The sequence below is a fragment of the Cherax quadricarinatus genome, chromosome 9, assembly GCF_038502225.1.
Source record: "Cherax quadricarinatus isolate ZL_2023a chromosome 9, ASM3850222v1, whole genome shotgun sequence".
Lineage (NCBI taxonomy): Eukaryota > Metazoa > Arthropoda > Malacostraca > Decapoda > Parastacidae > Cherax > Cherax quadricarinatus.
Window position 1 is genome coordinate 53368208 of NC_091300.1, and position 13557 is coordinate 53381764.

Genomic DNA, 13557 nt, shown 5'->3' on the forward strand with positions numbered 1-13557 from the left:
CAAAAATGAAAGAAATCTAAGCATAAATAATGGAGTTCACTTCTCAGCAATTAGCCACCCCGTAGCAGTATTTTCGTATGTTTTTATAGTTGTATTCTCGTTGTTTTTGGTCTCATTTGATAGAATGGAAGAAATATTACAGAAATAGATATGATTTTAACTGACTCAAGAAATCGTAATGACACGATTGCAAACAAACCGTCATGTTGACGGCAGTGAAGGGACTTGAGCTAGAGTTCGTCACGGCCACGCTAGCTGGAGATTCGTCTGTAAAAACTTGCATTTGTGGTCACAGAGGTGCCTGTGCTAACTTTCCTATGGTGTAGAAATATACCTAGTTGGATGAATCTTGTTGTGGCTAGCTGGTCTAGTGGCTAACGCGACGGGCAGGAGTTTTGAGACTCTATGACCGCGGGTTCAATCCCAGCCGGGGGTATGGTTAGATATGATTTTGATTGCTTTCACAACAAAAAGTACCTTGAAATTGAGCTCACCGTAGGAGAAATGGTCCATTGCTTGGCTTTGTTTGAGAGTAAACAAATTACGTCACTGTCCATTCCAATATGCAGTCATGAATGGGTTGACATTATTTATACAATTATGTATTGCAATAAAAATAACAGTAAATTTTATATTTTTTGTGCGAATAAAAATTACAAATTATTTATATAATAATAATAATAATAATATGTGTAATAATAATAATATGCATAATAATAATACATATAATAATAATAGTATAATAATACAATAATAATAATAATAATAATAATAATAATAATAATAATAATAAAATATGTATAATAATATGTATAATAATAATACATATATAATAATAATGTACTACATATAATAATTATAATAATAGACGGCTTCAAAAGGCCGTCACTAGATGGCAGTGTTTACCACAACAAAGAGGGAGCAGTTGTGGCCGCCTCCACCTTTTACATAATGACACATTTTATTCATTCTAGAGTATACATCAGGTTTCTATGTTATTTATATTGTTTATTATGTCATATTAGATGAAGTGAGATGGATAAATAAGCCGTAGAGTTGATATTAGCAAAATTATTGAAGTACAGAATACAACTGGAATGGATTAATTGCATTTCAATTAATTTAAATGAGGAAAATTGACTCTGCAAACGAGCAAATCCAGTTGCGAGCAAGGTCATGGAACGGATTATACTCGCAAGTAGAGGTTCCACTGTATTTCAAAATTCCAATACAACTCCTCTGGCTAGTACACCTGACATCACTATGCCAACACCTGCCAGTACACTTGACATCACTACTCCAACACCTGCCAATACATGTGACATCACTACTCCAACACCTACCAATATACTTGACATTACTGCTCCAATACCTGACAGTACACCTGCCATCACTACTCCAACACCTAACAGTACACCTGAAATCACTGCTCCAATATCTGCCAGTACATAAAATTACTACTCCTACACCTGCCAGTACACTTGATGGTAGACCTGACATCACTACATCAACATCTGCCAATATGCCTGAAATCACTGCTCTAACACCTGACTCAGTATTGACATCAGTGCTCTATCTACCAATACTGAGTCAGAATTTTCTCCACCAGACATTGGTGCAGTTAATAATCAGGGAACAAACATTGCACCTGAACAAGTGCTGCACCAGAGTACAAACAGCAGGGACACATCTAACAGAACTGTACAGGGATGTATTAGAGGACATGGAAGAGGACGTAGCAGAGGATGTGGACGAGGACATGGAAAAGGATGTGGAAGAGGACATTAAGAAGAGGAGGTAGACATAAACAGCCATCTCACCTTCCACCAACACATTCCCAGGAAAATGCTCACCAGGTACATAATCATCAGGCTGACCAGCAGCAGAACCTATGGATAAATCAGCTGCTGAATCAGCAACGAAACACAAGAGGTGCAGCAAATAAAGTCCACCCTGCCAGGCACCCAGGCAGTGCTCTCGCTGTCACTGCAGGGGGCACACCACTGACAACTGCCTGCGAGATACCAGGTGCAAATACTGCCACAAGAAGGGACAACACGAGAACCAATGTTGGAAGAAAAAGAAACTTGACAAACAGGATCACAAATTCTTTAGAGGTTTATTCTAGGAACAAACCAGCTGGATCTTTGAACTGGTGAACACACACATACCTCACTCACACATGCAATTCCTGTCTCAGCTGAGCAGGTGATTCTGTGCCTTATACAAGACCATAGACCTACAACCCAACGGCTGCCTGGTGTCCTATCTGTCTCAAGGGCAAGCACTTTACAGACCCACCAATTCAAGCTGAAGACAATCATGAGGAGTCAGTCTATCAGCATACTGACAGCCAATATTAGAGGATTCATTACCAATGTTGGAGATCTCATGCACAGTTTCATGAACATTCGATATCCTGACATGATAGCTGCTGTTGAAACATTTTTGGATGACAGGACTCCAGAAAATTTTGCAAGAATTGCTGGCTACACCTCATGGATGAGAAGAGACAGGCAAGGGCAAGGAGTAAGTGTTGCTGTGTGCTTCTCTAAAGGTGTACATGCCCAGCACATTGATGTTGCCATCCCTACTCACATGAAAATTATGTTCTCCAAGCTATACATAAACACTAGAACCTCTGTACTAGCATGTGTGATGTACAGACCTCAGTGGCAACATGCAGACCCCATCAACTTCCCAATGGAAAATGTCGACTCCCTTTTGCTCCAACACAAATGTCAATATATTATAATCGTTGGTGACCTAGACCAACATCTTATACAGAGGGATTTTGATGTCCTTCTTGCAGAGTTTGACATCAGAAACTTTGTTGACTTCCCTACTCGCATCTCTGGCTCCTCCCTCGACCGAGTAGTGAGTGATCTGTCAGAAGATATAGTCACTTGTCAACCCCTCAGTTATGTAGGATCATCTGACCACAGGGCTGTCCTTACAACACTGAAGATCCCAACAGAATGAGGTGAAGAATCCACATGCACAACCTGGATGTGGGAAAGAAGAAACTGGCCAGCCCTTTGCTCAGAGCTCACCATCTCCAACTGGAATGCTCTTCTCCAAGGTGATGCTGACAACCAAGTGAATGCCTTCACTGAACACATCCTTAATCTCCAACAGGAACACATCCATCACCAGCAGGATGTAACGAAGCCTACAGACCAGCATTGGTTTGGTTTTCTTTGTAGACATACCCCTGATATACCTTTGAAGAGTTTTGAGAGTTTCACTACTCTTGGAGCCTGGCCATGGACCAGGCTCATCTGGTGGTTGTCTGGTGAACCAGGCTGTTGCTGCTGGAGACCCGCTGCCCCACATATCCATCACAGCCTTGTTGATTTGGCACCTGTTGAAGATACTTGTCCAGTTTCCTCTTGAAGGCTTCTACACTTATTCCAGCCATGTTTCTGATATCTTCTGGTAAGATGGTGAATAGTCTGGGACCGCAGGTGTTGATACAGTGTTCCCTTATTGTCCCCGCCACACCCCTGCTCCTCTCTGGGTTTATTTTCCACTTCCTCCAATATCTCTCACTCCAGTATGTTATGGCAGTGTGCAGATTTGGGACCAGGGCCTTGATTATATATCATCATGTATCTCTCTCCTCTGCTCCAATGACTACATGTTTCAGATTTGAAGGCATTCCCAGTAATTTAGGTGCTTTACTGGCTCACTGTGAGCTGTAAACGATCTCTGTATTTGTTCCAGCTCTGATATTTCTCCTGCTATGAACAGGTCCATCAGCACTGTGCAATACTATTCTCAATGAGGGAGCACTAGCAATTTCAAGACTCTCACCATCAGCCTTATTTCCCATCTTTTGAAAGTTCTCAATATCCCCCCCCCCTGGCTGTCGTGATCTTCGTCTTGTTATGGTCTTTAAAAGAAAGGTCAGCTGACATAATTATTCCCAGGTCTTTTACGTGTTCCTTTCGTTCTATTTGGTGACCCTCTTGAGATTTGTATGTAGTGTTCCTTTTGATTTCTTCATTCTTTCCATACCTAAACAGCTAGAACTAACCACCACCGAACGTCATGTTGTTCTCCACTGCCCACTGGAAAACCTTGCGCATATCTTCCTGTAATTTTTCAGTGTCCTCTACTGTAGCGACTTTCATGCTCATTTTAGTGTCATCTGCAAATTCTGATGCAAAAGTGTGATGGGTGTCTATCTATGTCTGCTATGAGGATGAGAAACAACAGAGGTGTCAGGACCATGACTTGGGGCACTGAGCTTTTTACCTCACTGATGAAGGAGCTTCCTCTGTTTACAACTGCTTTTTGTGTTCTGTGTTAGAAACCTGAAAATCCATCTGCCTACCTTTCCCATAATGTCCATAGCCCTCATTTTGTGTGCTATCACTCCATAATCGCATTTGTCAAACATTTTTGCAAAATCTATGTAAATCACATCTGCATTTTGGTCGTCTTCCAAAGCCTCCGTAATTCTGTCATAATGGTTCAGCAGCTGTGATAGGCATGATTATCCTGCTCTATAACCATGCTGGTTTGGGTCATGCTAGTTGTGCTGGTCCATGAAATTTGTAATCTGAAATCTCACCACTCTTTTGAAGATTTTTCTGTGACAAGTTAGGACTACTGAAAATTGATTACTGTCTGGAAAGCCTTTCAGCTCCATCCCCAAACATCTTACTGCTTGGTGATTTCAAGCTATGGCATACAAAATGGAAGAATGTAGCAAATAATGTTATAGCAGAAACAATCCCTGGAGGCAGTGCATATTAACCCTTTGAGGGTTTCGGCCGTACTAGTACGGCTTACGACCCAGGGTTTTTAACGTACTAGTACGCCTAAATTCTAGCGCCCTCAAATCTAGTGGGAGAAAGCTGGTAGGCCTACATATAAAAGAATGGGTCTATGTGGTCAGTGAGCACAGTATAAAAAAAATCCTGCAGCACACAGTGCATAATGAGAAAAAAAAAACTTTGACCATTTTTTTGGAATAAAACAGCGACTTTGCACTGTATTTTTGTATGGTATTTATTGTTGTATTCTAGTTTTCTTGGTCTCATTTTATAGAATGGAAAACATGTTACAGAAATTGAGATGATCTTGACTGGTTTTACAATGAAAAGTACCTTGAAATTGAGCTCAAAGTAGCAGAAATGTTTGATTTTTACCAAAGTTCAAAAGTAAACAAATCATGCCAAGCGTCCAATACACGTCAACTGGTGAGTCTAATATTCTTTCGCAAGTACGCCAATATTATTTATACCATTTTTTACACTAATGCAGTAGTCTGCATAACAGTAAATCTTCTATTTTTTGTGAGAATAAAAATTCAAAGTGGAAAGCAAAAGAATGTAAGAGGGGCCTTGAGACATGACTAATGAACAGAGGAAATGTCATTTTAGTGCCAGGAATGTCTTTCTTGTTTATTCTGGACCCTATTCGGAAATTGGCATTTTTTGAAATTTGTGTGAAATTGGCAAAATTGCTAAATTCTAACCACTGTACTGGATAGTTGAAATTGATAAATGGGTGCTTTCTTGCACTCATTCGATAGAAAAAATGGAGTTCTAGCGAAATATTCATGTTTTTTGTCGACTAGTACAGTGGAATTGGCCGAAAATGGGGCTCAAAGTGGGCAAGATCGCCGATGCGTAAACATCGCTGAGACCGCTAACATAATCAGGGGTTCATCGAAGAATAACTGAAAGCATTCCAGTTCAGTGGGATTGTTCCCAAGTGTACATGATGGCAGTATTCCACTTTGTCCTCCATCAAAGTCGTGGGGATTGGGAACAAACTCGTCATCTTGCTGCCAATCCCAGATGCGGTCAGCTGGTGCATTCTGGATATTGTAATGTGCTTGTGGTTGTGCAGGTTGTGGTTGTGCAGGTTGTGGGAGTGTGGGGTTGGGTGAGGCTGGTTGTAGTTGTGCAGAGTCAGCAGCACGGGTAGTAGCGTGGCCCGCTGCTGGTGTCACATGACTCATGCCACCATCACTATCACCACCACCGCCTGCTGCCTCACTTACATCATTGATACCCATCGTAACAATATTGTCATCTTCACTATCAGGACATGGTGTAGGGCCACGGGGTGTGCTCCCAGATGTACTCCTTCCTCTTGGAAGAGCATATGGCACACTACCAGACCGCATGCGAAGTCATATATACTGCCGCTTCACTGGGGAATATTCACCCTCACTGTCACAACTAGAACTGCTTTCAATAACCTTGAAATCACTATCACGATCACTTGCACTGCTCACATCTGAGTCTTGTACACGGGCAAATAGTTTCCTCTTCCATCCTGGTACAGGTGAACATGAACGAGCCGGCCCAGCACCAGAGGTGGAAGGTTGTGGGTCATCTGGGTTTTCATCACTTATTATGTTATCCTGGGCACTTTCTTCGGTCACACCCGCTTCAAAACCAGGGAATTCACTTTCACTGACACTTTCATCACTGTTTGAGCTATCACTTGGGAACAAAAGACCTCCAATCCGCCGAGGAGTGAGGAACTTCTTACCACGAGGCATGGTGAAAATGGACTACCAAGATGGCGTTCCCACAATGCACCGCTGAGTCCCAGATTTTTTTCACAGGGTGCACACCGACCACTGAGACCCATTCTCTCTCGTGTAGGCCTACCAGCCCTCTCCCGCTTGATTTGAAGCTGCTAGAATTTATGAGTATAGATACGTCAAACACGGTATCTCCCATGGTGTATATATACGACCGCGACAGTCAAGGGGTTAATGTATGCCAGATTTCAGACATTACCCTAACTCCGACAGACTTTGAGAAAGCCATTGACAACATGCCAATGCCCTCCGCCCCAGGCCCAGATTCGTGGAACTCTGTGTTCATTAAGAAGTGCAAGAAACCCCTTTTGTGTGCCCTAAGTATGGAGAAGGAGCTTAGACATGGGTAAAATTCCACAGCCACGGATAAAGCCCAACTCCATAAAGGTGTCAGCAAAACATTAGCTAAGAACTACAGACCAATAGCTCTAATGTCCCACATCATAAAAATCTTTGAAAGAGTGCTAAGCAGCACAATTGCAAACCACTTGGATTCCCAAAAACTGCACAATAGGGCAACATGGGTTCATAGCAGGTCACTCCTGCTTCTCAGAACTACTGGATCACTATGATATGGTCTCGGATGCACTGGAAGAAAATCAGAATGCAGATGTAATATACACAGACTTTGCAAAAGTCTTTGACAAGTGCAATCATGATGTAATAGCCCACAAAATACATGTTAAAGGAATAACTGGCAAAGTGGGGAGATGGATCTTCAACTTTCTAACCAATCAAACACAAAGAGTAGTGATCAACAGAGTTAAATTGGAAGCTGCAATAGTGAAAAGCTTTGTTCCACAAGGCAGAGTCCTTGCCCACATCCTGTTCCTCATCCTCATATCAGACATAGACAGAGATGTAATCCACAGCACCGTGTCATCTTTTGCAGACGATACTAGAATCTGCAGGAGACTGTCATCTACTGAGGACACAGTTAATCTCAAAGAAGATATAAACCAAGTTTTCCAATGGGTAACGGAAAGCAATATGATGCTCAATGAAGACAAATTCCAACTACACATACTCTGTTATGGAAAACTGGAGGAGATAATAACTAGGACTGAGTATACTACAAACTCTGATCATACAACAGAGTGAAAAAATAATGTGAGTGACCTGGGAGTGGAAATGTTCAAGGATCTCACTTTCAAGGATCACAACAGAGCCATGATCACATCTGCAAAGAAAATGATAGGATGGATAAAGAGAACATTCAAAATAAGAGATGCCAAGCTAATGATGAGCCTTTTCATATCACTTGTTCTCTCTAGGCTGGAATACTCTTGTACATCAACATCTCCATTCAAAGCAGGTGAAACTGCAGATATAGTGTACAGAGAGCCTTTACTGCATATATAAGTTCTATCAAACACCTCAACTACTGGAAGCGCTTGGAAGCACTTGACTTTTACTTGCTGGAATGCAGGCGAGAGAGATGTATCATAATCAACACTTGGAAAATCCTAGAAGGAATACTCCCGAATCTGCACACAGAAATCACTCCCTACAAAACTAAAAGACTAGGCAAGTGGTGCAAAATACCCCTAATGAAAACTAGGGGCGCCATTGGTACACTAAAAGAAAACAACATATGCGTCCGAGGCCCAAGACTGTTCAACAGCCTCCCACCATGCATAAGGGGAATTACCATTGGTAATTCCCCTTATGCATGGTGGGAAGGCCCCTGGCTGCCTTCAAGAGAGAGCTAGACAGATACTTTAAGTTGGTGCCAGATCAGCCGGGCTGTGGTTTGCACACTGGACTATGTGCTGCCAGCAGTAACAGCCTGGATGATGAGACCCTGATCCACTGGGAGGCCTGGTCGTGGACCGGGCCACGGGGGCATTGATCCCCAGAATACCCTCCAGGTAGACTCCAGGTAGGTAGATGCTTGTAGATAAGGCACAATAAGCATAACTAGTAAGTAATATGCATATTCACTTGTTCAGGAATCAGGCGTGACGACTCTGCATTGTGTGTAATACCTGTTGGTTCATGAGCAGATCTCTCTTTGAGACAGAAAAAGAGACAAGCAGACATAGAGACAGGAAGACAGACAGAAAAAGATATGCAGAGACAGAGATAAACAGACAGAGCTAGATAGATAGAGACAGGGAGACATGTTTATGTGTAACAGTGAAAACAAATAAAGCCTAGTCATGTGCACAATCATCAAATGTCACTCCACTGCTGCAGTGTCAGCAGTGGGGTAACACTCGTCTTACACTGTGCTTCAAGGAGTTTCATATGCACTCCAGCATAACTAAAACATTGCTAGAACCTATAAATACTTTGAATATATTTCTAGCCAATAGTATGCAACCAAGACAGGTGAAAATGTTCACCTGTCAGTGTGTTTGTGGCTATTTGAGCACTATTTCAGTACCTAATATTAGTGTCAGAACAAACATTGGATATGAAATCACAAGAACTATTACAAATTGTAACACATTCACATATGCTTACTGGATGTCTAAGTCCCTCATACATAATATACTTTACTGGAAATAACTTAAGATAATGTTAATATATTGTATGTGTTCAACTAACAATCAACTAACAATCCATGTAGCTAAACTCTTGCAAAGTATTAGTTCAAGTGTTAAAACACAGAGAGACTTGGAAAAACATAAAATGTGAGAATTTAGTAATAATGTGAAGGAGGGTTGATGAGTAAGACATGTAAGGTGTGCAACACTGTTGTTCATGTCACTCACTCACTCACCTGCCTCTCAGTATTATTTACCACTGACCTAAGATGGGTTATTTTCTTAACATTTTTAGTCATGTATACTCAAATAAAAATGCCTTCCTACAGCTTTTATAATACTGAGAATAAGTTTACATTATTATTTTAAAGTATAGTAAAAATAGAATAACTTATAATACAGAAATTTTTTTTATGTAAGGTACATATCTAAATTTCAAAATATACATAAAATAAGCAACACGTAAAGGCATTATCAAGCAATATATTCCTTACAATGAACTGACCATTTTCAACAGATGGACAACAGAATGTACTTGTGTCTCTTCCAGAGACAAAAAACATTCTACTTCATCATGAAGAGTCAGAGAGCCACGGTGTGAAGCAACAAGGTTACCATGAACTTCTCTTAAATGATTCAAAGTCTGGAACTCTCTGTGGGGGAAACAAACATTAATAATAACATACTCTTTGGCCATATTAAATCTTAACAAATAAGTCCAAAATAATATATCTGTTTGGTAAGATTGAGAAGAAGTTAAGATAAGTACAGTGGAACCTCAGCTATTGAATTTAATTAGTTCCAGGTGTTGGTTCAACAACCCAAATGGACGACAACCAAAGTAGTTTTTCCCATAAAGAATAATAAAGAATTAATCCATTCCAGACTCCCAAATAACAATATAATAATTTATTTGTTGTTGTACTAAAAATGTAGTAACTATAGGCTATCGATTACCAAGGTAGTGTTAAACAAATCTGTGTTAAAGGAACTGAAGAACTTAGGGGAAAAATAGGGTTACGTTCCTGGGATTCCCAAAAATGCCTAACAACTTTTTTTTTGTTTTTTAGGTCTAGAATATTACAAAAATAAAAATGATAATGTAAATTGCTGTTTATTGTCGTTATGTGTATTTTTTTCTATTGTTTAAGGCTACAAATGTAGCAAAAATAGTATTTCTTACATTAAATTGTGGTTACTGGTGTTGATGATTGTGAAGGGGGTGAGAAGCATACTGTGTCCCTACTTGGCTGAGGAGGATGGTAGTCAAGTCAGTAGGTCAGTCACATCAGTACAGTCAATTAAGTCCAGTCAAGTCAGTAAGTCAAATCAGTAAGTCATTCAGTGAGTCAGTCCAGTAAGTTGGTAAGTCAAGTGAGTACAGTCACTCAAGTCAGTAAAGTCAGTGAGTCAGTCAAGTCAGTCAGTCCAGTAAGTTGGTAAGTCAGTCAAGTTAGTAGAGTTAGTAAAGTCAGTAAGTCAAATTAACACAGTCAATCAGTAAGTCAAGTCAGCCATTAAGTCAGTCAAATCAATAGGTCAATCGGTGAAGTCAATCAAGTCAAATCAGTCAAGTCAGTAAGTCATTCCAATCAGCAAGTCAAGTCAGAAGAATAAGTTGGTAAAATCAGTCGCATCAGTCAGCCAGTCAGTCCAGTAAAGTAAGTCAATCAGGAAGTCACTCAGTCCAGACAGTCAAATCAATAGGTCAGTCAGTCCAATCAGTCAAATCAGTAGGACAGTTAGTCCAACCAGTCAAGTCAGTAGATCAGTCAGTAAGTCAAGTCAGTCAGAAAGTCAATTCAGTACAGTCAGTAAGACAAGTTAGCAAAGTCAGTCAGTAAGTCAGTCAGTAAGTCAAGTCAGTCAAGTCAATGAGTGAGTGTCCAGTCAGTAAGCCATTACACTCAGTAAATCAAGTCAGCATAGTAGGTAAAATCAGTATAGTAAGTTGGTCAAATAAGTCAAATCAGTCAGTTCTACTAGTAAGTCAAGTCAGGATGTCACTCAGTCCAGTTAAGTCAGTAGGTCCACTCAGTCAAGTCAGTTGATCAGTCAGTAAGGCAAGTCAGTACAGTCAGTAAGTCGATCAGTCAGTAAGTCAGTACAGTCAGTAAGTCAAGTCAATCAAGTATGTCAAATCACACAAGTCAGTAAGTCACTCAGTCCACTCAGTAAGTTAAGTCAGTCAAGTCAGTAAGTCATTCCAGCCAGCAAGTCAAGTCAGTATAGTAAGTTAGTAAAGTCAGTAAGTCAAGTCAAGAAGTCCAGTCAGTCAAGTCAGAAATTGAAGAGGATGGTGGATGAGTTTGGTGAGGTATGTAAAAGAAGGAAATTAAAAGTGAATACAGGAAAGAGTAAGGTGATGAGGATAAAAAAAATAAGTGACAAAAGATTGGATATCAGATTGAAGGGAGAGATTATGGCAGTAGGTCAGTAAAGTCAGTAGATAAGTCAGTAAGACAAGACAGTACAGTCAGTTAAGTCAGTAAGTCACTTTGTCCAGTCAGTAAATCAGTAGCCAGTAGGTCAGTCAAGTAAGTCAAGTCAGTACAGCCAGTCAGTAAGTTAGTCAGTTTATTCAGGTAAACATAAATACAGTTAAATAAATTATCATACATAGCAGCATATGTAAACACTGCATGTACTGACTGGTATGTAAACACTGCATGTACTGACTGGTATGTAAACACTGCATGTACTGACTGGTATGTAAACACTGCATGTATTGACTGGTATGTACACACTGTATGTATTGACTGGTATGTAAACACTGCATGTACTGACTGGTATGTAAACACTGCATGTATTGATCGGTATGTAAACACTGCATGTACTGACTGGTATGTAAACACTGCATGTATTGACTGGTATGTAAACACTGCATGTATTGATCGGTATGTAAACACTGCATGTACTGACTGGTATGTAAACACTGCATGTACTGACTGGTATGTAAACACTGCATGTATTGACTGGTATGTAAACACTGCATGTATTGACTGGTATGTAAACACTGCATGTATTGACTGGTATGTAAACACTGCATGTATTGACTGGTATGTAAACACTGCATGTATTGACTGGTATGTAAACACTGCATGTATTGACTGGTATGTAAACACTGCATGTATTGACTGGTATGTAAACACTGTATGCACTGACTGGTATGTAAACACTGCATGTATTGACTGGTATGTAAACACTGCATGTATTGACTGGTATGTAAACACTGCATGTATTGACTGGTATGTAAACACTGCATGTATTGACTGGTATGTAAACACTGCATGTATTGACTGGTATGTAAACACTGTATGCACTGACTGGTATGTAAACACTGCATGTATTGACTGGTATGTAAACACTGTATGCACTGACTGGTATGTAAACACTGCATGTATTGACTGGTATGTAAACACTGCATGTATTGACTGGTATGTAAACACTGCATGTATTGACTGGTATGTAAACACTGTATGCACTGACTGGTATGTAAACACTGCATGTATTGACTGGTATGTAAACACTGCATGTATTGACTGGTATGTAAACACTGCATGTATTGACTGGTATGTAAACACTGCATGTGTTGACTGGTATGTAAACACTGCATGTGTTGACTGGTATGTAAACACTGCATGTATTGACTGGTATGTAAACACTGCATGTATTGACTGGTATGTAAACACTGTATGCACTGACTGGTATGTAAACACTGCATGTATTGACTGGTATGTAAACACTGCATGTATTGACTGGTATGTAAACACTGCATGTATTGACTGGTATGTAAACACTGCATGTATTGACTGGTATGTAAACACTGTATGCACTGACTGGTATGTAAACACTGCATGTATTGACTGGTATGTAAACACTGCATGTATTGACTGGTATGTAAACACTGCATGTATTGACTGGTATGTAAACACTGCATGTATTGACTGGTATGTAAACACTGCATGTATTGACTGGTATGTAAACACTGCATGTATTGACTGGTATGTAAACACTACATGTATTGACTGGTATGTAAACACTGTATGCACTGACTGGTATGCAAGACTCAACTAAGTTAATCACAAACACATATATGAGACTCATGGGAAACATGTATGGACCAATGATGGTAAAAAATCTGTCCAATGAGGTTTGTTTCAGGCTCCATTTTACCATTTGTTTAAACTGAGACATTACACTGTTGCTGTACATTTTAGAGAGATGGATAGCCACTGCTTTATCTGAATGGTATTTGTCAGCAAACTCCTTCACTTCATGCCATTTATCAGACATTTCCTTGACAAGTGCAATGGGCACATCATCCCTTCCCTCCTTTTCACTTGATGACAGCTCCTCTGCTGCAACCTGCTGCTGCTCCTTCTGAAGGTCTACAAGTTCTTTTGTGGTGAGTTCAGTTCTATGCTCCTCCACCAACTCCTCCACATCATCTTCAGTCACCTCTAAGCCCAAGGTCTTCCCCATGTACACAAT

The 13557-nt window shown here is 40.2% G+C and overlaps 1 protein-coding gene across 4 annotated transcripts in view; it reads right to left on the reverse strand.

The window, feature by feature from the left end:
- tefu (Serine/threonine-protein kinase tefu) overlaps positions 1 to 13557 on the reverse strand; it is an 844515-nt gene that overhangs the window by 376885 nt on the left and 454073 nt on the right. For all 4 annotated transcript variants that reach the window (XM_070083426.1, XM_070083425.1, XM_070083427.1 and 1 more), the window contains exon 31: positions 9569 to 9716. In XM_070083426.1, coding sequence (XP_069939527.1) covers positions 9569 to 9716 — 148 coding nt within the window. The remainder of the gene's footprint in view (positions 1 to 9568; positions 9717 to 13557) is intronic.